Source organism: Heloderma suspectum, chromosome 11 (assembly GCF_057233095.1).
Source record: "Heloderma suspectum isolate Gila_16-S chromosome 11, 16-S_ref, whole genome shotgun sequence".
Taxonomy (NCBI): domain Eukaryota; kingdom Metazoa; phylum Chordata; class Lepidosauria; order Squamata; family Helodermatidae; genus Heloderma; species Heloderma suspectum.
The window spans coordinates 43,644,768-43,671,085 of record NC_139468.1 but is presented as its reverse complement, the minus strand read 5'-3'; the positions used below and the strand labels follow the sequence as shown (position 1 = coordinate 43,671,085).

The 26,318-nt window shown below is 48.4% G+C and overlaps 1 protein-coding gene across 1 annotated transcript in view; it reads left to right on the top strand.

Moving 5' to 3' along the window:
• Positions 1-26,318, top strand: part of RASGRF1 (Ras protein specific guanine nucleotide releasing factor 1) — an 87,112-nt gene that overhangs the window by 33,710 nt on the left and 27,084 nt on the right. The window contains exons 4-12 of the mRNA XM_084817690.1: positions 9,800-9,879; positions 13,836-14,029; positions 14,365-14,474; positions 17,074-17,192; positions 21,078-21,238; positions 23,076-23,139; positions 24,061-24,197; positions 24,571-24,653; positions 24,991-25,239. Of these exons, the coding sequence (XP_084673816.1) occupies positions 9,800-9,879; positions 13,836-14,029; positions 14,365-14,474; positions 17,074-17,192; positions 21,078-21,238; positions 23,076-23,139; positions 24,061-24,197; positions 24,571-24,653; positions 24,991-25,239 (1,197 nt within the window). The remainder of the gene's footprint in view (positions 1-9,799; positions 9,880-13,835; positions 14,030-14,364; positions 14,475-17,073; positions 17,193-21,077; positions 21,239-23,075; positions 23,140-24,060; positions 24,198-24,570; positions 24,654-24,990; positions 25,240-26,318) is intronic.

Below are 26,318 nucleotides of genomic sequence, written 5' to 3'. Positions count from 1 at the left end.
AACCTGGGATTTGAACCAGACACCACAAAGCAGCTCCCTAACCACTCTGCCACAGCAGCAGACAGCAAAGGGGCACATCATGTGGCATTATCCTTCCAGTTCCTCCCCAAGCCCATCAAGCTGTCTGCCTGGCCCCCAAGTCCCATCCTAAGGCCAGCTGAAGCCAGACCCTACTGGGGTGGGGGTGGGGGAAAGGGACCTCTACCTACCACTCCCTAGCAATCACAAAACAATACCTGTAGCAAAGTCAAAGCCTCTATTGAACAGCATCTGTGATGAAGGAGATCCTGAAGGAAAAGACGTGCGGGGTTGCCAACCAGTGACCCAGCAGGACCGCTGTGCACAGTAACTCAACAGAGAGCAGGGTAGCAGGTGCAATGTCCCTGATGGCATCAGCTCAATGTTAGGAATATCTTCACCTGATGCATAACTGTCTGTTGGGGAGCATACAAGGATACAGGATATAGAATCATTGGGCAGGATAGCTAATACCCTGGAAGACAGAAACAAAATGCAAAGTGATCTTGATAGGGTGGAGCGCTGGGCTGAAAACAACAGAATGACATTTAATAGGGATAAATGCCAAATTCTGGAAAAAGAAATCAAATGCACAGTTACAAGATGGGGGATACTAGGCTCAACATTACTACAAGTGAGAAGGATCTTGGAATTGTGGTAGATCACATGCTGAATATGAGCCGACAATGTGATGTGGCTGCAAAAAAGGCAAATGCTATTTTTGGGTGTATTAATAGAAATATAGCTTCTAAATCCCGTGAAGTACTACTTCCCCTCTACTCAGCACTGGTTAGGCCTCATCTGGAGTACTGTGTCCAGTTCTGGGCACCACACTTTAAGAAGAATACAGACAAACTGGAGGGGGTCCAGAGGAGGGCAACAAAGATGATCAGGGGACTGGAAACAAAGCCCTATGAAGAGAGATTGAAGAGAAGACTGAGGGGAGATATGATAGTGCTCTTCAAGTCCTTGAAAGGTTGTCCCAGAGAGGAAGGCCAGGATCTCTTCCCAATCATCCCAGAGTGCAGGACACGGAATCATGGGCTCAAGTTACAGGAAGCCAGATTCTGGCTGAACATCAGTAAAAATGTCCTGACTGTTAGAGCAATACAACAGTGGAACCAATCTCCTAGGGAGGTGGTGGGCTCTCCCACACTGGAGGCATTCAAGACGAGGCTGGACAGCCATCTGTCGGGGATGCTTTGACTTAGATTCCTGCATTGAGCAGGGGGTTGGACTCAATGGTCTTATAGGTCCCTTCCAACCCTACTATTCTATGATTCTATGAAATTTAAGCTAGGAAGTCCAAGATTCTAGTTCAGCAGGAGAAAAACTTGGTTTAAATCCTGATTTTCATCATTTCTTTTGTAGGAAATATCCCAAATAACCTCAGCAGTTCTGTTTTTATTGAGACATTCAAACAACACTCTTGCCTCCTGAAAGGAATGAGTCTAGTAGAATGATCCACAGGCCATTGAGAATGGGTGTTGGAATAGCAATGGCAGGGGTTCACCCACAAAAAAAGTTGCAAGCTATAGGTTAATTTGGCCTTGTCATGTTTTAAAGCAGCTAGTAGGTGCAATAGCAAGGGCTCTGGATGAGAGCCTTGGGTGCAAGCAGGAGTCACAAGGCGGGGGGGGGGGAGGAATGTCACCTAGAAGCCAGGTGGAGCCAAATAACTTCCCTTTTAGCCTGACCCTTTTCGTGTATAAAAACACTAGCATGTTGAGTATGTTTAGCAGTAGTGGTTTCATTTTGTTTGAGGCCTGGGGGGTGTCTCCATGACCATGGAAGAAGCAACAATGGTGGCTTACCTGGATTTTTCAAGGAACTGGCTTCGGTCCGCTCAAAGTTCCACGAACGAGTGCACCTCACCATTCTAAGTTGCTTCACAAGAATATACTTCCGGGTGGGGCGGGGGCAGAGTGAATGTCATCAGACTGACAGGGGCTGCTCAATCTATAAGAAAGGCTTGCCCGCCCCCGTCCAGGCTCTACCCCCGTCTCCTTCCCCTAAAGCTCCTGTAATGCAGTGGAGCAAAGCTTCGCTTTAATTACTTCCTTATAGCAACAAAGCAAACAGTAAAGAAACGCAGCATCGATATTTAGGGAACAAGCCTCATTGACCACAATGGGTGTTACTTCTGAGGAGACACCGGCTTCCCCTATGCCCGAGTCCACTTTTTTTTTATTTCTTTCCCTTTAAAACCGCATTAGCAAGCCCTGTCCCCATCTCACTATCTCGTATTTGCCAGCAATTCCTATACTCCCATCTCACTATCTCACTATTGTGCGATAGTGAGATAGCGAAACAGTGAAATAGCAAGTTAGGGGGTATAGAAATTGCTGGCAGATGCGAGATAGTGAGATAGGAGGTGTAGGTACTGCCGGGAAAAACGCTATTTCACTTTAATTCTTTACTTTTAAAAAAAAAGTTGGAGGCTGCCTGGAGCACACCTTTGCAGGGATGGCCACCAGAGTTTAGTGGTAGGCATTTGAAGTAAATGCCATGAGGTAGCTCAGAACTCTGACAGCCAGCCATGAAATGGCAGAAACATCGGGGAAACACAGGCGGGGAAAACACGGGGGAAACGCCCCTTGACTGGGGTCAGTGAGGTCACGGCCAGGTGAAAGACATGACCTTGAGCAGGGAAATCACGCTGGAGTAAATGCGGAGGGTGGTGCACACCACAACAGAAGTGCAGACAAGCGGTATTAAGGAAAACAATTGGACTAAAAGTGATCTCAGAAGAACCAGCTTTTCAGCGCAAAACTCTGGGGTGGCTGCGAGATGGTAATGACGTCACATGCCCCGAACGACCTCCGAATGCAGCAACCTTGCAGTAAATCGCTCATGGAGACACCCCGCTGCTCTGATTTGCTGTGCTGTTTTGTACTTCCGGCAGCTTCACCAGGACCGAATCTTTATGACTCAGTCAAGCTTGCAATGTCCTTCACTTCTTGGATTCAGACAAGTTTCCTTTTGGAGGAGATGTGATGATGTAAACGTGCAGTCATATTTGGATCCAGGTATTCCAGACAGGGAGCTCCTTCTTTAGGTACTGAGAGCAGTGGAGAGGAGAGAGAAGCTGCAGCCCTTCCACTCCTGTTTGGGAAGTGATGATTATCACACTTCAGGATGGCACAACACATAAATAAAAGGGTGTCGGATTGGTCTTGATTGTATTTCTAGATAGGTTATTTGTGCTTCTTGATGTAAGGTGCCAAGGAGGGGTCATCTGACACTATTCAGAGCTTAATCTGTCAGTCATGCCAAGGAACCAGACTGCTGGGTGTGCAGGAGGTAATGCACCAGAGAGACTGGCTGCTGGAGTCCTGGGTTCGAGACGCATGCACAGTGCCACAAACAATGGCAGCCTACATGGCAGGGTGCTTGGCCCGAGGGCAGAGATGCTTGCTGCACAATGTACTTGAGGGATGCTGGCATCAGGCATGTGGCCAGGCAAAGGAGCCACCACGTGCAGGATTCCCCACCTCCTTCCAAGACTGAGCATCCCATGTGCAAGGATTCTGCAAGGAACCAAAGGGGGAACTGCCACATGCAAATGTGATTGCCACATTTCTGGCTGAAGGAATTCCCTCCAAAGCTGTGCTGTACCTGAGGTGGGCTTTGTTTCCACTGAATGGAAGTCATTGGTTGTCTTCCCGTTCAAATCAGTTAGAAAAATGGAGCCCTGTGCTAACTGTGCCATGAACAGCTGGGCTGAGTACTCTGAGCCCCAAATCCATGCACCAGTGTTTCTTCTGTTACCAAATGCAGTCACCTCCCCTGTTACTGAAACCCTTCTCCCCCCAACCCCACCCCAGACTGTTTCTGTTGTTGTAACTACTGATGCTTTTGATCATTCCATCAGGAGCAGGTGCCATGCCTGGCATCCTGTGACAAACAGGTTTTGCCGCTTACTCCACACCCTATTTGGCTGACCACTCATGAAAGCATCTGATGCTCAGAGCAAGGTATTATGAAAACAGACAGACAGTGGCCTCGTTTAGGGCAGGAATGGAACCGCGGGTTCAGGAGCTGGAATGGCTGGTCGGTCCTACTGCCCAGGCCAAATTTCTTTGAGCTGGATCATGCTCTGCAACAGTCCTGTACCTTGTGGTGCTCAGCTAAAAGCAACAATAAGGAAAACCCCACATTCTAGGAGTTGATGGCCTCCCTTCACTCTGTGGTGACACCCAGTGGAATTTGCTTCTGAACCATCTTCATAGAATAGTATAGAATCGTAGAATAGGAGGGTTGGAAAGCACCTGTAAGACCATCGAGTCCAACCCCCAAATCTTCTTGACTTGAAGAACATCTAATTGTCTTCCATAAATGACATAACCGAAAATACAACAGCACTGTTCATTATTACTCCCTTTCCACAAGGCAGGACAATTGTATGACTGTGATCCTCATTTCCATGCATCCTGCTAAGGAACAACAGTCCATACATCCCAGCAACCCCACAAGGAGCTGCTCTGTGGCTGGAATTGAACAATTCCTTCCCTTCAAGAGGACATGATGCGCTAGTGAGTATGAGTGGGCAGCAGAAATGCTTTTTTCAGGTGTGCTGTTCAAATATCTCCTGTCTGCCTGATTCTTCCACTGCCCAGTGCTGCAGCAGGGACTATGATGTCCAAGAACAAATGAAAGGCCCATCAGTCTGCTTTCACTGGCCCCCTCTTTATATGAAGACAATTCTGCATGGCCAAAGCACACTTGAACATGTGCCTGGCCCCCTTGGCATTGGTGTTTTGAGTTGTGTAGGTGTGCAGTGAGGATATGGGGGGATATGTCAAGTCAGTTTCCATGGGCTTCCTCCTTTTCCCCCCTCCAAGTCCATTCCATGCCAGTTCCCTGCAGATATTTTTTTAACAGGGGGAAAAAAATCTGTATGTATTTGTGTGCATTTTAGAAATGGATGTGTTTTCCATGCACATTTTCCAAATATGCACATGTTGTTGAACCCTTTTTTTTCTTGTGGAATACATTGCAAACCCAGACATGTACTGATTTCTGGCTGCAAATTGTGTGTGGCTCCAGGAGGTGCAGATCTGGTAAATCCATTTTTAAAAGCCCTCAGAGTGAATTTCTTACCCACCCCTCTGTGTTGTAAGACCACCTGGCTCATATGACTGAAGGAAGCCAAGAGTGGCCAGCATATCCTGGTTCAGAAGGTTTACAAAGAATGAGTTGTTGCCTCAGGGAGGGACATAGTGTAGAGGGCTTCTTTACACCATGCTTTTATCCTGCAGCTTTATTGAGACTTCTACTTCCAGATTCTTTGCAATATCAAGATTGGCTTCTTTAGACGTGCTTCCCCCTGCTTGGGGAGGGGGTCCTTTGACTGCAAGTTCTATATGTTTCATTAAACGGCCAGTAAATGGCACTGTGGTATAGCGTGATTGTGCGCTACATGCAGCAATATCGCACTTCTCAGATTTAATGCCACATTTTCCCCCTTAAGGGAAAAGCCATGATATTGGTCAAAAAGTACGGGAGAGGTCCTGGAGGTTGACGACGTCGTGTAAAGGACCCACAAATTTCCATGAGTGACCAATCACTAGTGCACAATAAAATCCTCGTATAGAGAAGCCCAGAGTTGATTTGTCTTCTCGTTTTAGTCTTTCTGTAATATATTACCTTCTGTGCCTTAAATGTGAAAGTGGGTGGAAGAAAGGAAGCATTACAAAAACAAACCACAATGCCATTAGAATTCATATAATCAAATACTAGCAAAGGCAATGAAGAAGAAGCAGAGATGACAGATTGATCTCCACCATGACTATCACCCAACTGCACCTTCCTGGGGAAAGCTGAGATGTTTCAATGGCATGTTTTTTTTAGGGGGGGCAAGAAATGAAGATGGTGGGGATACTGTATCAACTGCAGGGAATTAGTACAGCTCTAAGAAATCTTTGGGCTTGTTTTCCATAAGCGTGTAGCTGGATGCTTATCAAAAAGACACATAAGTGTCTCAACCAAAGGAGAACTGCTGAGGTTATTTGGAATCTTTCCTGAAAAAGAAATTATGAAAATCAGGATTTAAACCAAGTTTTTCTCCTGCTGAACTGGAATCCTGGACTTCCTAGCTTAAATTTCATAGAATCATAGAATAGTAGGGTTGGTAGGGGCCTATAAGACCATCAAGTCCAACCTCCTGCTCAGTGCAGGAATCTAAGTCAAAGCATCTCTGACAGATGGCTGTCCAGCCTCGTCTTGAATGCCTCTAGTGTGAGAGAGCCCACCACCTCCCTAGGAGATTGGTTCCATTGTCGTATTGTTGTAACAGTCAGGACGTTTTTCCTGATGTTCAGCCGGAATCTGGCTTCCTGTCACTTGAGCCCATGATTCCATGTCCTACACTCTGGGATGATGGAGAAGAGATCCTGGCCTTCCTCTCTGATAACCTTTCAAGTACTTGAAGAGCGCTATCCTATCTCCCCTCAGTCTTCTCTTCTCAAGGCTAAACAGGCCCAGTTCCTTCAGTCTCTCTTCATAGGGCTTTGTTTCCAGTCCCCTGATCATCTTTGTTGCCCTCCTCTGAACCCTCTCCGGTTTGTCTGCATCCTTCTTAAAGTGCGGTGCCCAGAATAGGACAGAGTACTCAAGATGAGGTCTAACCAGTACTGAGTAGTGGGGGACTAGTACTTCACGGGATTTGGAAGCTGTACTTCTATTAATGCAGCCTTCTCGCTTGTAGTATTCTTAAGCCAAGTATCCCCCATCTTGTAACTGTGCATTTGGTTTCTTTTTCCTAGGTGCAGAATTTGGCATTTATCCCTATTAAATGTCATTCTGTTTTCTGCCCAGCGCTCCAGTCTATCCAGATCACTTTGAATTTTGTTTCTGTCTTCCAAAGTATTAGCTATCCCGCCCAATTTTGTGTCATCTGCAAATTTGATCAGCATGCCCTGCACCTCCTCCTCCAGGTCATTAATAAAAATGTTGAAGAGCACTGGGCCCAGGACTGAGCCCTGCGGTACCCCGCTCGTGACCTCTCCCCAGTTTGAGAAGGTCCCATTGATAAGCCCTCTTTGAGTCCGATTCTGTAGCCAACTGTGGATCCACCGGATCGTTGTTTCATCTAGCCCACTTTGAGCAAGTTGCTCATCAGGATATCATGGGGCACTTCATTACACAAGTTGTATAAATTACACAATTTATGTAATTATACCGAGATCCCAGCAGACGGGCAAATCTGACTTCCAAAGAAGGGGAGCCTTTTGTGATATTAAGTGGAGCTTTAAGAATGAAGCCCCTTGAAAGAGTAGAATTAATTAAGGAGGGCACTGAAGTGCTGTGAGAGGGGTCAGAGATAATTCATGCAGAAGGGCTCCAGGGCACTTTGCCAAAATAATGAAAGGGGAACCAGTGGCAGCAGCCAATGGGCAAAGGGTGAGGTTGGTGTGCCTGAGGATGGCATGTGGCAGTTTGGGCAACAGCTGGCAATTGAAAGGAGGTATACAAGAGATACAGAAATGAGAGAGCATTCAAACAATTTTTTCCCTTAACACATGTGGGCTTCTGTAATCATGCATTGGAAATTAAACAGAAACTACAGGATTTGAAAGTGTCCAGCACACAACCAGCCTCATATTGGTGGAAAAAAATGTTCATCTGATCCTACACAGAGGGAGAAGACAATGTCAAAATGATCGAAAATACAAACCAGACCATAAAATGATAGGTATGGTCTCAAACAAGTGGAGAGCAGATTTCCACTCTCTGTGATAATCATCTACTACTACTACTACTACTACTACTACTACTACTACTAAGGAATCGAGTTGGCTAATTTGTTTGCTTAAGTCTTTCTGGAGCCCCTTTGCCCAGCTGATTGTGCCCCAAACTGTTGTCATTTGGGGATCATTTTCCTTTGGCCTACAATATCAGGTACACAGAACTGAGTGGTGGGGAGAGACTTCATTCTTTTGTAATGAAAAGTTTGTTAGCAACGGGCATTATTGGATTTTTGCTCCATCAACTTTAAGAGCCCTATGAAAATAGTATCATAGAATCATAGGGTTGGAAGGGGCCTACAAGACCATCGAGTCCAACCCCCTGCTCAATGCAGGAAGCCTGATTCCCAGGTGGTCTCCCATCCAAGTTCTAACCAGGGCTGACCCTGCTCAGCTGCCAAGATCAGACGAGATCAGGCACATCCAGCCCTTTGGGCAAATAGGGCAAATGAACCCTATTTGCAAACCATATTTGCGTGGGAATATGCCTTAGGCTGAGCCAGGCCCTTCGTGCACCTAGCCCAGTGTTATTGACACTGACTGGCAGCAATGGCTCTCCAGGCTTTCAGGCAAAATGCTTTCCCAGTTCTCCCTGGAGATGCTGCCAGGGATCTGAGGCATTGCTCGGTCCTGCCCATAGGAGCCCAAGCCGTGACTCTATTTCCCAGAGCCCTGAGTGTCCATCGTTGCCAATGGAAGGTTTTTTTTTCTAAGCTTAGTTGCCATGCAGGGGGTGCTTTTCAGGGGGATCACAGCTGGGGAGGGAAGAGTTAACCCTCCCCTCGCCTTTTGCTGCACCCCCAAAATCCCCCCTTCCCCAGTGTGGCAAGTAAGCTTAGTGAAGAGAAAAAAACTTCCCATATGTGCTCATGGAAGCTTTTCTTCTCAGCCTAGTGCAGGAGGTAGGGGTGACTTTCTCCAGGGAAAAGAGAGGAAGAGAGAAATTGGAAAGTGCCTCTGTCACGTGTGTATGCATGCACATGCACAATGTTTTCCCCCATGTGCTGACGCCCCTGTGTACGGCAATATCTGCCACATTCAGGAAGCAGGTCTTCAAGTACAGCACAGTTCCGGAGGAAATTTGGTTTTGCCAGAAATCGCTGCATGAGCCCCTTTGCAGATTCCTGCAGATTCCTCGCACATTGGATGCTCCCTCCGAGAGAAGAGGACGAAAGAGGACACAGTTTGCATAAAATTCCATATGCTAATTTATAGGCATAGATGCAAATTAAGAAATAATTTATGTAATTTAAATAGAAATGCAATCCATGTCACCAGAGCGGGGAAGACTACCACCGTGTGCCCTGTGTGCCCACTCAGTCTGCTGGGCCCTGCTTCCTGGTTTCTTACGGTAGCTTATCTTCAAAGCGGGCTTGAACAGTAGAGCACTGTCCTCTGGAGCGTAGGTCACATGGCTGCCGTGGGGGGGGGGAGAGAAATGAGTGGGGGAGAATTTTTTGAATGGAATTTAAGGAGTTAATGATGATTGATTAATGGGATAATTAACTGAAGGGGAATTGATCACATTTTGGAGCAGGATCTGGGTAGGAACTGGGAAATTAATTGGTTGTGCCCTTGGCTTGCTTTTGGATTAATGCTCTGTCAGTTTTTTTTAAACTCCATTTTAGTGGGAAAGTTGCCATCGCAAATTAATTATAGACAAGGAACTACTGACTTGGGATGACCTGGAGGTGGGGTACAAATTAATTCAACAACGGATTTTCTTTGGGTGATTTGGATGGGAAACTAATTGGCTGTTTTTGCATTCTGTGGAATGTAAATAAATTCTAATAGTTATTTCTAAATTTGCATGCATACATACATGTGTGCGTGTGTGTATGTAACGTTCATGCAGATGTTTGTCCTTAGGGCCTGAGCCATGATTTTTTGAAGTGGCTGGCAACATCCCAGCTAGAGGTTGACCCTGGACCTTCTGCATGTAATGTGTGAGCCCTGGCACTGCCCCCCAAGCCAGGGATTCCCGAGTTTTCCATTTCCGTCTTATTGGCCTTGTTTGTTTGTTTCTCTTTCAGTGAGACAATCATGTTTTTACACCAGATCTTTTACCAGGGCCTGAAAGCACGCATCTCCAGCTGGCCAACCTTGGTGCTGGGTGAGTGTTTGCACAAGTGGGAACTGCAGTAAAAGGGTGCAGTACATGTAGGGTGCTCCTGCTCAGGTTGCCTGCCAGCCAGCCCTGCCCTTTACTCCATTACATTCTACCTCCCTCACCCCATTTCCCGTAACCCCCACCCAGCAGTCAGCATTCCATGCCCAATGAGCATGCTCAATACTGATTGGCTATTGTGACAGCAGAGAGAACCCCCTTGGTTTTGTTTCCCCTAAAGATTTTTTGTACTCCTGCCAACTTTGGGTTTCTCCCAAGCCTGCCAGTGAGTCCCTTGTGTGAGCGCGTGGAGCTCAGTACTGGAGTAGAGCCAGGGGGGCTCACAGGGACTTTTTTAATGGGCTGGTACGCTGATGTCGTCTGCGACCCCCCACCCCAGATTCCCTCTTCCCTCTGTGCTGCGCTGCAAACCTCACAGTAGCTGAGAGGAAATGAATTTTCCCAGCAGCAATATATTGTTCCCTGTTGTCATGCAAAGTATTTGGGGTGGCCTGGTCCTGAAGGGGCAATTGAGACCCATTAGCTTTAGTAAAGACCTGCTCCTTGGGCGGATGAAAGCTACTAGAACTTGTTCATTGATATGGCTTTGTGAATTTTGGGACTCTCCTTGGGAGCGTCGCTGTGAGGACCCTCATGCTGAGTGCCTGCACTTCAAAATTTACCACTACACCACTAATGGTGCTGTTTGGGCCACGTAAGGATCCACACTCAGGGAATAAGTTTGCTATCAGTATGCAAGATGTTAATGTGGGTGGCTCAGGAAAAACAAAGAAACCATGAGGCTTCTCCTGGCAGTGCCGAGCTGCTTCCATGAAGTCCACGTAACCTCCAGCAGGGACTGGACAAGAGATGTGCAAGTCCTGGCCAGCAGTATCCAGGTGAGGCTTCCTGTGCCATTAGAAGTTGCATGGAAGACAGCACGATTTCTCTCATCATCATGCTGCTGCTCCTGCAGCAGCGGCAGAATGGGGAATCATATCTGCTGCCATAGTCCCAGAGGGAAGGCGGGCAGTCAGGAGGCCAGCTGAAAACAGGTCCCACCTGAGAGCAGCTGAGACTGAAGAGCCGGCCACGCCAGGCGCTTCGGATGACCAGGAGGAGCCCCGAGGTGCTGAGTCTCACCTGATTCCTGCTGTGCCAGGAGCTGCTGTGCAGCAGCTTTGTGCAATAATGGCACTGAGCTCCAGTTGAGTGCCAGCCAGCATCTCCCTCCTCTGGCAAGACGACACAAGGAGTCTGTCTCTTGCGTCCCGCTGTCAGAAATCCCAGTTCAGGACCCCGGATCAGTTCTTAATTTCAGGTTACATGAAACACATTCTGTCTTTCAGTAGGAGCCATGCAGGATTGGGAATGTGGCACAAGGGGGAAGGGGGTTTACTTTGTTATTCTTTATTAAAAATACTTATATACCACTTAATATAATAAAATCTCCAAGCGGTTTACATATAAATATTAAAAAACACTATTTAAAATACACTACTAAAAACAATTTCAACTACAATAACGATAAAAAGAATTCGCAGAACAGTAAGATGGAGCAGCAGATAGCAGCTGCAGTTAACCACAAGCTGCAGGAGGCCGAGCAAGTGTCCACGCAGGAGGGGCTTAAGCCTGCCATATTTCCTGCCCCTCGGAACTCTGCGGGAGAGGGCGCTCCAGCCTCCTCTGACGGTCTGAAAGGGTGCCTGGGCATATAGGAGGGAAGGTGGTCTGCTAGGCACCCTGGTCACAAGTTATTTAGGACACCGAATGTCAATAACACAGCCATGAACGTGGCTTGGCAGCTAATAGGCAGCCGGCGCAGTTCTTTTCACACAAGTGTTACGCGAACATGGCTGGGTGGCTGGCTGCTGCGTTCCGCACCAGCTCCAGCTTCCAGACCGGGCACAAAGGCAGCCCACGTGGAGTGCATTGCAGCATTCTGGTCATGAAGTTACCAGGCCATGAACCACAGTGGCGAAGCTATCCCTATCCAGGAATGGGCGTAGTTGTCACACCAACCGAAGATGGTAATGGGTGTTCTGAACCACTGAGGTCTCCCAGGCCTCCAGCAACAAGGTGGATCCTGGAGTACCCCCAAACTACATACCTGTCTCTTCAGAGGGAGTGCAACCTCATCCAGGGCAAGCGAGCACCTGGATCAGGGAACTACCCACCTGCCTGGATCAGGGAACTACCCACCTGCAGGGTCTCTGTCTTATCAGGATTCAGCGTCACTTTCTTGGGCTTCATCCATCCCATAACTGCACCCAGGCACTGGTTCAGAATGTGCACATCCTCTCCCCACTCAGAGAAATCGAGTTGGGCGACATCAGTATACTTTTGACAGCTGGCCCTAAATCCCCTGAAGACTGCTCCCAGTGGCTTCATGTAGATGCTGAGCAATACTGGGGACAAAACAGCACCCTTTGGCTCTCCACAGTTCAGCTGCCAAGGAGCCATGGCTCAGCCACCCAGTCTGGAACGGGCCGTCTAAGTAAGGGCTGAACTGCCATCAACGGGGGCCTCCAGCCCCTAACCCATGGAGACAGTCCTGAAGGTTACCATGGCCAATGGCATCAAAAGCTGTTGAGAGATCAAGAGTAAGTAGCAGAGTCACACTGCCCCTCTCCCAAAGAAGGTCATCCATCAGGGCAACCAAGGCTGATTCCATCCTGAAACCAGACCTGGGCCTAACCTGGAATAGATCAAGATTTCATCCAATAATGCCTGCAGCTAGATCACCACCACCCTTTTGGGCACCTTGCTCAGGAACAGGGGTATTTGTGCCTGAATGGTAGTAAGTATAGATCTCTGGATCCAGGGAGGGTTTTTCAGAAGTGGGCTTTTCCACCTCCTTCCAGACCATAGGGACCATTCCATGATGCACTGATGCATTCACCACTCCCCTGATCCATCCATCCAATCCATGGCTAGCTCGAACAAGCCACGATGATGGGCAAAGGTTGAGAGAGCATGTGGTGGGCCACACAGATGCAAGTGTCGTGTCCACATCCTCAGGCTTCAAAAATTGATTCCACAAAACAGGACAAGATGACGCACTGGACACTTCAGCAGACACTGTATCAATAGTAACATTCAAGTCAGCATGAAGGTGAGCCATTTTTGTCCTTGAAGTGTTTTGCAAACTCATCATGGTGAGCCTCTGGGGGCTGCAGTATTCTGTTCACTGGAATGAAAGCAACCCTAAACCACTTGGAAAAGCTCAGCTGGACAGCGACTCGAGGATACGATGGAAGCAGCAAAGTAAGCCTTCTTTGCCGCCTTCGCCACCATGCAGCAGGCATGATTTTGCATTCTTTGTGCGCTTGCTCTTACACCACTTGTGCTCCAGCCGTCTTCCTACCTGTTTCATTGTCTGGAGCTCCTTGGTAACCCAGAGGGGCATCTGACCTCCACAGCGCTGAAGAGGGCATCAGGAGCGATTGGGTTGATGGCCTGTTGCACCTCGCCATTCCATGGTGCCACAAGGGCCTTGTGGGAATCGCTGGCTTTTCATCCTTTCCATCCTCATTGTGGTCTCAGCCAAAATCGCCCCCCAAAGCTGCTATCCTTCCTGGGCATCAAGGCTCTAGCTTGGTGGAAAGGGTTAACCCAACCTCCCCATGAGCCACAGTCCTGATCCTAATTGACCCAAATTGACATCTTTAAGCAAAAGATGGGGAGAAAATGGCAGGCGGAATAGAAGTTGTAGCCTGCTCAGCAGTCTTATTTGATGCTCAGCCTGCCACCACATTGACTCGATGGGCAGCGGCTGTTGGCAGCTCCCCATTTGGCGGACTGGTATGCCCATGCAGGGGGTGGGGCTCCTCCTCCACGGCAGGAACCACCATTTAGTCCACATTACCTTACTCAGCCCTCCACTTAGCTCCATGTCCAAGTCCACAGGGGCAGATTCCAACTGCAAGCAGCTGCTTCTCACCATCCCTTGTTTCTTGCAGCTGACCTGTTTGACATCCTACTGCCGATGCTCAACATCTACCAGGAATTTGTCCGGAACCACCAATACAGCCTGCAGATTCTGGCCCACTGCAAACAGAACCGGGATTTTGATAAGCTGCTGAAGCACTATGAGGCAAAGCCTGACTGTGAGGAGCGGACACTGGAGACCTTCCTGACCTATCCAATGTTTCAGGTGAGGTGTCCTTGCAGGGGGCAAACAGGATGCCATGTGCAGGAGAGGGAGTCGCCTCTCAAGCAACAGAGGCCCAGGTCATTTTCCCGTCTGCAAAGAAGCTTGCATCGAAGAGGGAGATCTGTTGAAGTATTCTTTTTATTAATTAGGGTTAACAGCCCTGGAAATTTTGAACTGAAGGGCAGTATAGAAAGGGCTGAAATAAATACATAAAATTGCCTGGAAGATGCAGATCATCTCTTTCTGCTGTTTCCAGTTCTTAGACGATTTGTCTGCATGTATGTGTTGCACCAATCTGGTCTCTTAGTTCCATTCTCTCTTGTGTCTTAACCCAGATTCCCAGGTACATCTTGACGTTGCATGAGCTGTTGGCCCACACGCCCCATGAGCATGTGGAGAGGAACAGCTTGGATTATGCCAAGTCCAAGTTGGAGGAACTTTCCAGGTCAGAAGAATCAACCACAGACTTTTGGGTGGCGTGTGTGTTGTGGGTGGCTTGTAAAGACCCCACTCCCGTTGACAGTGTCCTTCCAGGTACCCACCAGTTCCTATGTGGGGTCAAAGTAGAAGGTGCAGGTCAGGGAGGTACACGTCACTTCACACATTTTCTTTTACGGTGTGCTGCAAAAGTTTTTATATATCATCTTTAATGTGTGTATATTATATATGCAGCTAAATGAAGCAGCCCCCTTATTACACCAGGTAGTTCTTCCTATTAATTAGGACTGAGCATAAAAAACCCTCCCTGCACTGCCCCCACATATTTAAAAACCAGAAAGAATTGTGCAGAATAGGCAAATTTAAATATCACTGGTCTGTGTTACCAGTCTAAATAGGGATGGACAGACCTCAGTCTCGCCAGGATTATCAGTGTTTTGAGGTCAAGCTCATTCTGTCCTATTTCTGCACAAGCTTGTGATTATTTTTTTCTAAAGCTGTATGGAAATTTGTACTTTTGTGTACACGTTTTTGTAATGCCTGCATTAATGTACACAATCTTTGTGCGCATTTTTATCCCCCCCCCCCCCCCGGATACTCACATTGGTGAAATGCTTTTTGGGCATGCTTTGCTCAAATATATGTTTCATTGGGAAGCTTGCAAAAATGCAGATTTTGGAGCTCTGCCTCAGCTCACTGAAAGGCTCGAGGTAAAAAAATTTACCTAATTAGGTAAATCTGTAAAAAAAACAACCCACAATGGAATGAAATTCTCGCTCAGCCCTCACTGTTGAAGTATATCTCTTCTGTCTAGGCTAAGTCACATTTTGGCCCCTGGCCAGCCATGCGGTTGTGGGCTGGCTAAGGCCAGGAGAATATCAGCCCCAGTGGGGTCTCTGGGCAGTCCAAGCAGGGTCTTGGGGAGAAGCTGGGGTTCAACGCAGTGGAGCAGTCCAAGGACAGGTGTAATTCCAAAAGCAAGGTCTGGCAGGGTTCCAGGTGTCCACAGCACAAGGGGCCAGTCAGAGTGGGCAGCCAGGTCAAGAAGATGGGCTGCCTAGGGCCAAGCTGAAGGCTTGTGTTGTTCCAGCCACCAGCAGACCTTAACGGAGAGCTGACCCCAACCAAGCCTAGCTGCAACCTTCGAGTCCAGCCTTCAAGGCCTCCCTACTCCCGAGAAGCCCCTTGCTCCTGAGGAGCCTGTTTCCTTTGGGCCTTGAGGTGCATGCTTTGCTGCTGGGTGGTCACCTGTGTATATGCACCTCTTAGCATCAGCGCTTTCAGGACTGGGAGGTGGTTTGGCCTCCCCCCCTGACTCAAGGTACCAACTGCAGGTGTGTCAGGGACCCCTTCTGGGGGTTCTTCCTGGTTCTCTTCTGCAGGTGAGTCTGGTGTGGTCTCTCCTGGGATGCTGGGGGTGTCTGAGGTATGACTGGAAACAGGGTTACGTAGGGTTTTCCAACTCCATGCCAGCTGGATCTTCGCCTAAGGAGGACTCATCCTGGGCCAGTCCAGTCATGACAATATCTAATATATACGAAGCACTTTGAACACTTAACATTCATTATATGAATGCCAAGTATTTCTTTATGTGCATGATTTGAATGATTTTGTCTGTATTTCCAAGCTATGGAGAGGGGCAAGGAATGAAGCAGAGGACTGATGCTCCATCTCCTTCCTAACCATTAGTAATCCTGTTTGTGACTTCTGACATTTTCCCAAGCACTGCTCAGGTGTGTTTCAGGTTATCCTCATAACCATAAGAGCAAGACGCTTGGGTTTTTTTTTTTCTTGTTGAGATTTTCAGAATACTGAATTTTGTGCCCAGTACCACTAATGTTAGCGACCATCCAAGAAGTGGACTCCCCCTCATACAAATCACTCATATCATCCTTAATGAATGCTGAATTTCTCACGTTCTTGTATAATTATCACTTTGGGGGAAATAAGCAGCCATCTGTACTTTGAGCAGAGACACAGTGTACAGGATGTGTGAAGGGGATATTGACAAGACAACATACGCTATTTTAGAAATGCTGAGAAGTTTCTTCATAAAGCAAGGGAAAACATACATTACAAGGAGTTTCAAGTTTGTTCAAATAACCTCAGCTACACTTTAGTCTCAAAGAGCTCATCACCCCCAAAAGCCTACCCAAAGTAGCCCATTTATGTAGTCTTGGAGTTTCCTCAGCAGCCACGGCTCTGCTGGATGTGCTGAGGAGGGCCAGCTGCTGTGCCTGATATTCGCTTCCTTCAGCCCAAGTGAGGATCCCTGGCCTTTCTGCTTACCTCTGAGGTGAAGGCCAGAGAACAGCCACCCCCCTGCAGAGTTCCCAGGCTGAACAGACTTCTGGCTAGGGTAGCCATGGGGATCCTTGGTGGCTCTCCACAGAAACTACCCCCAAAGGAACAGCCTTTCGCCAACATGTCAGGACACCTGAATGAGTGGCATGCCCACTACAACTGGCAACCTGCTTAGGAACAACGATGTGCACGGTGCTTCTCTATTTTATACCCACGGGCCATGTCCAGCAGATGCTGGTCCATCAACTCAATGGAGGCGTCTCTACAATTGGTCTTCAGCTGACTCATTTCTCTTTCTGTAGGATCATGCACGATGAGGTGAGTGAGACTGAAAACATCCGGAAGAACTTGGCGATTGAAAGGATGATTATCGAAGGCTGCGAAATCCTCTTGGACACCAGCCAGACTTTTGTAAGACAAGGTAGTGCATCTAGGGAGGAGGGAGGGGGCGCTGGCAGTGTGGGATTCCTCAGCCCCCCTCCAAAAAGAGCCGGAAAAGGTGCAGAAAAGGCGCCACTCCCAGAATTGATGGGCTGGAGCAATGCTTCTACAAGCATTGGGGCAGCTGGGGCTGGGCCTTGAGGCCAAAGTCCAGCCCCGCTCCCAAATGGCCACCCAGAGGATGGCAGCAGAAGCCAACTCCATTTTATCCCTGTGGTTGTGATGGTGCTATCATTCAAGTGAGTTTAAAATGCAAATTGCACATGCTCAGAGTATTTTTTTAATCAGCTTTGCCAAACAGATTTGGATTGCTCTAATCTATAAAGGATATGGAAGCAGTTGCAAAGCATGGAGTGGCGCTCGGGGTGGAGAGAAGAGAAACGTTGCTTGTGCACTCCTTCAGTTGGGAAGCACGCAGGGCTGTCTAAAGCTGCCTCCGCCCGCAGCCAAGGTCATGGAGTCCAGGGTTTAGAATGATTTACCTGCACTACTGCTTATGTGGGGAGGTTACAATGCTTGGGAAAGCTTATTTTTAGAACAGAAGGTAAATAATGGTAGAGGTATATAAAATTGAGAGAATGGCGCAAATAACTTTTCTCTGCCCTTATACTGTCTTCTGGAATGCTGCCAGTTGCTATAGCTGGAGATAAGAAAGGTCATCCTTGACATTTGCATTTTAATTTCATTCTCTTCATTTTCCCAGAACTACTGCATTTTTTGTTCCCATAACCAATAACTTCTTTTTTAAGATAACCAAAAGATCACCTAACAAATTGTGCAAGCTTTCACGATACCCAGATCCCTTCATCAGCAAGGCAAGTGGAGGTAGGAGGGAGAAAAAACAAAGAAGTCAATGGAAAGTTACATTATCTACAGGTTCAGGCTAGTTCCAGGGTGTACTATGGGAGGAGGAGTCTGCAGGTATTCAAGGTGGGCTCAGTGGGTTATGTGCTTGTTGCAGGAGTCTCCTGGTGGCCCAGGAAGTAGGGAGATCTCTGATCCTCCATTTTAGGGACTTCATATTCTCCTAAAAGAAGGATCAAAGGGCTGCATCACACAGGCGGAGAATGTCACATCAGTGCTGGTTCTTTCCCCATCCGGTATCATTGCAGGACTGGATCGTTCTCTTTAGATGGCTGTCCCCGTCGCATTCTTTTCTCTTGCTTTCATCCTCACAGGGGTGGTGATGCCACTCAGAGGCATCACCACTTTCCGCAAAGAAGCATTACACGCGCTCAAGGTGTAGCGATAATTCCTCCCTGGTTGCTGCCCCTTTCCATTCCCTTGCATGTTACTGGTAGGTGGGGACTGACACGCAGAGAGCCCCCCCACCGATCTCCCCAGGCCCTCCGCCTCCTGTCCAGTATTTTTGACAATCTCTGCCATTTGCTCAGCTGTTTACTCTCTGGGAATGCACAGCGGGGGGTGGGGTGTCCTGGCAGGTCGGAAGGCTGGCATGCTGCTCTGCCGACCTGCTGCCTTGTTCAGAATGCTGCAGGCTGAAAATGGCAAGGACCCAAAATGGCGAAGGTGCAGGAAGGGGACACACCCCACAGCCCATTGTCACTGCCTTCGCCATCATGACCGCACCCCCAACAACCCAAAACAACCGCCCACAGCTGCGAACATGCAACAGTTCATTCGCACTAGGGGAGAAACACACGGGGAGGTCACGGTGCTCCATTTGTACCTATTTGGGAACATACTGCACTTTTTTCCGTTTGAGGAAAACATGGGATAGGTGGGCGGAAATGGTGGGATAACGACTGGACGATGACAACGTCGTGTAATGGGCCCGCGCAATTCAGTGAGCGGCCAATCGTGCATGTGCAGTAAACTGAAGGTGTGGAGATGCCCAAAGCGTTGCTCTCCACCCTCCTCCTTCCCAGCATAACCTGGGGCACCTGGAGCCTCCTCTAACCAGCACATGACTTGCTGAGCCCATCTTGACTAGGGATGTGGAAGAATTCTGCCACAGATTTCAATGAGGCCGAATGCGCTGGCATTCATCCCCCCGAAATCCGGGGCGGAATGGCCTGCCTCCCCGCCCCCCCGCGGATTCCCCCCAGGACGAGGCTTACCTGGGGCAGATGTTCTGAACGACGGCGGCTGCGGCTGGTCTTTCGAGTATTTACATAGCCTATCACGGCAAGCCAATAAAAAAAAGAGGGCGTACGCAAATGGTGGTGGCTACGGCGGCCGCCATTTGCGTTCCCTATTTTTCGCCGATTTATCTTACGTAAATATTACGTAATATATATATATTACAAATATATAATAGCCCACTACGCTATTTGCGTTCCTTTATTTTTCGCCGTTGTAGCCTACGTAAATATTTACGTAAGATAAATCGGTGAAAAATAGGGAACGCAAATGGCGGCCGCCGTAGCTGCCGCCATTTGTGTACGCCTTTTTTTTTTCTTCCGGAATGAAGTTGCCCAGTGGCCGGAATACCGGCTGCAGGCAGCCCCGGCCGGCGGCTCTGTGGAATCTCCGCGGAGCAGAGCCGAACAGAGAAGAATTTCAGGGGGAGGTGCGGAGCGCCGTCCCCCGCCACTGCGAATTGCCTCGTTGAAAAGGTAAGTGACCTTCGTACATCCCTAATCTTGGCTAGATGCAGGCTCCTCCTCCCACACGCAGGGTGGATAAAAACCAACGATTGGGGGGGGGATTTTTTCTGTCAGGTGTATATCAAACCTTGCTTTGACCTACCAGTCATGGCATTCCGTTTTTGTTCGCTACTTTGTTTTTTGTGAGGGCTGGACCAAGACAGAGTGAAGCGGACAGGAGCGGCACTGGAAAGAAAAAGAGGAGACAAAACGGTTATGTATCTTCCCGTATTCCAGGCGTCCCCAACTTGGTGCCCTCCTGATGTTTTGGACTCCAACTCCATCAGCCCCAGCCATGGTTAGGAACTCTGGAAGTTGTGGTCCAAAACATCTGGAAGATACCAGTTTGGGGAAGGATGCTGCATTCCCACACTAACGCTGCAATGCTATACCCACTTACCTCAGTGGAACTTATTTCTGAGGAGATGTGTACAGGATTGTGCTGTTAGCCCCAAACTCACGGGTGCTGGTCATACGAAAGACCCTATATGGGAATGTTTTAAAGGCATTTCCTGTATATGTAAAAAGAAGAGAAAAGCATACACAGAGGGATAAAGAGATGAAAGAAAACCTGCTTGTAAGAATGGAAGAGTGTAGATAATGCAGTTGTAAATTAACATGGCTTAGCGGTCAGGTCTGCACCACTTGAGAAATGCACCCTGGGCCACGCTACACCTTGGAACTAGCTGGACTTGCATCCTCTGGTCTAATCAGACCCCGCCCCCATTAAAGCATCTTGCCTGACAGAAAGATCTGGAGATCTCAGAAACTTGCACATTTTTCTTTTGCCTGACCTAAATAAAGGTATTATGACAGCAATATTAATCTTGACTTCTAGAAAGGATGAAATGCCCCCAGCTTGAGGAAACTGCTTTAAAAAATGCCCCCAATCCCAGGAAATTGTTTCAGTAAAATTAAAAATGTCCCCAGCCCCAAGATATTGCTCTCAAAAAAATCAAAAATCCCCCAGCCCCAGGATATTGCTTCAAACATTTTTAATGCCCCAGTCCCAAGAAATTGCTTAAAATTAAAAATGCCCTCAGCACCCCCACCTCGCCCCCCGCTGCCACGGGAGCACCAGGCGATGCGGAGCAACGAGGGGGGCCCGCCCACAGCAACGCTCCCGGCCGCGCCCGCTGCTGGGCTTCTCGCGGTGGCGCCCGAAGGCGAGGACTGTCGCCTGCTGGCAGCCCGACCTGCAGGGCTGCAGCTGGCCGGCTGGCCGGCTGCTGAGCCAGAGCGTCTTCTCCCACCAGGCTCCCTCATCCAAGTGCCGATGTCCGAGAAGGGGAAGATCCCGCGAGGGCGCCTGGGCTCCCTGTCCCTCAGGAGGGAGGGCGAGAGGCAGTGCTTCCTGTTCTCCAAGCACCTGATCGTTTGCACCAGGGGCTCCGGTGGGAAGCTGCACTTGACAAAGGTGAGAGGAGCAGAGCACCAAACGGGGGCGGGGGGGCAGGAGCGTGGTCTGCCCCACAGGAAATCCCACCCATTCTCAGGGGAGAAACATCGGTTGACCCTCTCCAGCCTCCGACGGCTACCGACTTACTGCCCTGAAACTGCTCTTACAGGTCATGCAGATCACAGAGACCTTACTCGGTATTTAGTTACTTATTTCTATACTGCCCAATAGCTGAAGCTCTCTGGGCGGTTACAGCACCGCAGTCAGAACATCGCTAAAGATTGCTGGAGCGTTTTTGTGTTGCAACGAAAAGCAGAAACTGGGTTCGCATGACATACTAACCCATCATGGGTGACTGCCCATGATGGGTTAGCATGTAATGCAAACCCAGACTGTTCTTATCAGAGTGGGTTGTTTGGGAAAATCAGCTCCGTAGGCTTGTGTGGGAATTTAAAAGTGCCCCTGTACCAAAACTCGGCTGGGGAGGGGATCCAACCCCGCTCCATGGACCCCGCTGCCCCAAGGATCTGTGGTGGGGGGTTGGATTCCCCCTCACAGCCAATTTTCAGCACGAGGGCACTTTTAATTATTATTATTTTTTAATTACATACATTCTCCAGGCATGAGGATGTGTGATTCCCCCTCTGGTCCTGTTTTTGCACACAAACAGGGCCAGGAAAACAAAAAAAGGGCTCCAATCACAATCAAGATCGCTATTGGAGCCAGGAAGAAGGACTTGGCGGCAGACAAGGTGGGTCTTCCGCCAAGTCCCCTGGGATGCCAGGTGGAGGACTGAGGGGGAGGGAGGGGGGACGAGGGGCAACCAAGCCATGCACTGTGGGTTGTTTGCCTGATCATCAGGCGGGTGCATTAATCATGCACTGTGGGTTGGTCACAAAACAACCCACAGTGTGTAGCTAATCACCCATCATGGTCTAGCATGTCATGTGTCATAGAATCATAGAGTAGTAGGGTTGGAAGGGGCCTATAAGACCATCGAGTCCAACCCCCTGCTCAATGCAGGAATCCAAGTCAGAGCAGCCCTAACAGGTGGCTGTCCAGCCTCGTCTTGAACGCCTCCAGTGTCGTCCGATGGAATGTGTAGCTCCATGGTTGTGTGGTCCCAGGCAGGAATATTGGACTGGATTAAGAGTCCATTTGGATCATACTCATCAGTGGGTTGTTTTTATGCAATATCCATTCAGAAATCACCTTTTTTTCCAGTGCTATCAGTTTGCCATGATTTGCCTCAGAAACATGCCGTGGTTGATTGAAGGGAAACTATGTGGTACTTGCAGCCATTTCTGGTGCATTGCCAAAATGTAGAGTGATGCCTGAGAGCATCTTGCCAGATCCAGCAGAGTGACCATCACGTCCGTCTAATAACTTGCACAAAATATTAATGCTCAAAGTGCTGAGGAATGGCAGCACTCATATTTAACTCTGATTTCACAGCAGGTTGCAGGACTAAAGCTGCCCCCCGCTGCCTCCATGCGTTTGCTCCCCCCTCTGCCCCCACAGGTTATTGCTTCAGGGAGGAAGAGGAAATGGGGCAGTGGGGGAGGAGTGGAACATTAGAAACTGCCTTCTACTGAGTCAGACCCTGGGTCCCTCTAGCCCAGTATTGTCGACACTGACTGGCAGCAGCAGCTCGCCAGGGTTTCAGGCAGGAGTTTTTCCAGCCCTACCTGGAGATGCCGGGGATTGAACCTGGGACCTTCCGCATGCCAAGCAGGGGCTCTGCCACTATAGAGCTATAGAGACCTTGAGTGGTAAGGCAGAAGTCAGCAAAAACATCCGAGGGCAAACTGTGTGAGTGTCTTTCCCAGGAGGACTTGGTCTTTGTCTCTTTCAGAATGGAGTGATCTCCCTCATAGACTGCACCCTGGTGGAAGATACAGAGAGCACCGATGAGGACAGTATGTACCAATCAGCTCAGGCAAAGCCTGCCAAACAGAATTCCCTCCACGCCAGTAGACTCTCTCTAACGTGTAGCACGTGGAACCCAGTTCCTCAAAAGTGGCCCCTGCCCATGTCAGGCCCACTAAGTTGCCTGCCCTGTCTCTATGACTTCCTCCCAACACCTTTTCCCAAGCGTTTCTGTCTTCCACTCATGCACCACCATTGTCCTAGCCACCGCCTTTGCTTCCGTGTGCCCATGCAGCCTCATTTTTTATTTGTTCAGTGCATTTATATCTCCCCTTTCTCCTAACACAGAACTCAAGGCAGCATACATGGGAGGTTCCCGGGGGTCTCCCATCCAAGCCCTGCCTAGATCCGGACCTGCTTAGGTTCAGCAAGGTGGCTGCATCACCTGTCCTCCAACTATGTCCAGAGACATAAGGAAGGAAAGATGTTGGCCAGGACTTCAGTGCCAGCAGCCGCTGCAGCACAGCACTTGTGACTGATGCGGAGCAGCTCAGCGCTTGGCTGGCCCCACAGTTGAATTAAGACTGGCATATGCAGTGGTTAAACATTGGATTTGTCCAGTTATGTTGAAGAAGGACTAGATTCAAGGGGGGAAAGAATCACAGATGGTGTCTGGGCAAAGAGAGAACCTAAAGCTGCAGGAGGAGTCAGTGCTATGCAAATGTCTCATTCAGGTAGACCCTGGTGTCTCTAAATGTGGTGTTAACAGCCTAGAAAGATTTGATGCTGCACATAGAAACAGCTGCTGTTCCAGCCTTTACCCAGAGCAAATGGTCATTGCACCAAAATGGGTCCCATGTGCAGCACAGTTATGTTTTGCATCCTAACTGCTGGACTAGAGCCCCTTCCCCCGCTGCCAGTCTGCACTTCACGCTCTCAAATCCTTTCTGTCTCTCTTGTCTATTACACAGTGAAAGGATCTGGGCAAGATATAGACCATCTTGACTTCAAGATTGTGGTGGAACCTAAAGATGGTCCATCCTACACTGTTATCCTTGTGGCATCCTCCAGACAAGAAAAGGCTGCTTGGACCAGTGATATCAGCCAGGTAAGTCAAACCATAAGGAGCCACCAAAATTCACATCAAGGATTGGGGGATGTTAGGTCTGGGGCTATGTAAGGATTCTTCACTACCCCTCAGTCTATGGTATTAATACAGTTTGCAGGACATCTTCTGGAGTAAATCAAAGGTTCTGGGAGGAGGAGGTATTCTTGAATCAAAAAGAGTTACCTTAAGCATTAAGATGTACATGAGCATTCCAGAGGTAGAACACGCAAATGTTTAGGTAGCACCACACAAAGATCCACCAGTAAAACCAGCACAGAATTGTGTTGTGGGTTCACAGCCTTGTAACTGTTTCCCGCCGTCTCTTTTGAGTACAGCTCTCATTCTTCATAAGCCTGTTCATTGTGTGTTTCAGTGTGTAGATAACATTCGGTGCAATGGCCTCATGATGAATGCCTTTGAGGAAAATTCAAAAGTCACTGTTCCTCAGATGATCAAGTAAGTGTTTTGAGATGAATGGAATCATAGTAATGTAGAGTTTTCATGGGTACTTTTGGTCTCTTGTTGTTATCCAATTATAGTGCTGTTATTAGCTAACCCCAAACCATAAGGAGCTTGGGTGCCAATGCAGCAGTCTGTAATCTAAGGCGTACAAGCCAGGACTTCTTATGAGTCTTGTATCTCACGCTGGATGGCTTGAGCCAGCCAGATCAATGGTTAGCCAATTTGTTATAGAACACCTCTGTGTGCAACCTGGAAAGATCTGATGTTCCTTTGTTCTGGTGTCAAGTGGTGTTTGCTGTCGTGTCATTTTCTGTCTGTCACGTCTTCCCAGGTCTGACGCCAGCTTGTACTGTGATGATGTCGACATCCGATTCAGTAAAACAATGAATTCCTGCAAAGTCCTCCAGATCCGCTATGCAAGTGTGGAGCGGCTCTTGGAGAGGCTGACTGACCTAAGGTTCCTCAGCATAGACTTTCTCAACACCTTCCTACACTCTTACCGGGTGTTCACCACTGCTATGATTGTCTTGGACAAACTGATCACTATCTACAAGAAGCCAATCAGTGCAATTCCTGCAAGGTGATTTGGGGCCCTTTCCTCTTTCCTGTTGGGGTAGAAGGAGGGAATGTCATGGTGTCCAGGAAGGCTTCTGTTGTCGAAGGTATCCTTTAGGTACCCAGAGTCCAAGCTATGTAGGGTTTTATAGATTAACATCAGCACTTTCACTTGAGCCTGGAAACAGACCAGTGGCCAGTGTCGCTGTTTAAGAACTGTTGATTCTTTTATAAACAGTCCCAGTTAGCAGCTAGCTGCTGCATTTTGTACTAACTGAAGTTTCCCAGGAGTCTTCAAAGGCAGCTCATGTAGTGGGTTAGAGTAATGCCCATTGCAGTAATCTGACCTAGAGCTTACCACTGCATGAATCACAGTGACCTCTGTTTAGGAGGGGTCATAGTACTAGCTTAAGCTGACGAAAGGCACTTCATGCCTTAGAGGCTACATGGGCTTACAGTGACCATACTGGGTCCCAAAGCAACCCCATACTGTGAACTTGATCCCTTAGGGGTGGTGTGGCCCCATCCCAAACAGAATGAATCTCACCCTCTTAGTTGAATGTCCCACTGTCCAACAGAACCACCGCCTTAGCTGGGCTGAGCTTCAGTTTGTTGGTCTTTATCCCATCCATTACTGACTCCACGCTCCTGTTCAACTAATTCACCTGAATCTGATGAAAAGAAGCAGAGTTGGGTTTCATCTGTATGTTGATGGCACACTTTGCCCTACATCTCTGGATTATCTTATTCAGAGGCTTCATGTAGAGCTTCGGCTATTGGGCAGCACAGAAATAACATGACTACATAAAGAATGTAGATACAGGGCAGACAAGCCTGAACCCCACAGGACCCCATGCAGAAGTCCTGAGCAGGAGTGCCCCAGGCCATCTTCCAAGTCGAAACAAAGCCACTGCAGTGCTGTGTTCCCAACATATTGTAGCCATCTTCAAATATTTGAAAGGCTGTCATGTAGACGATGGAGCAAATTTATTCTCTGTAGGTAAGGTAAGACCCTTAAATGTGTTCAAATTGCAAGAAAAGGGATTTCCATTAAGCAATAGGAAGGCCTTCCTGATGAAACAAGCTGTTTGACAGCAGAACAGA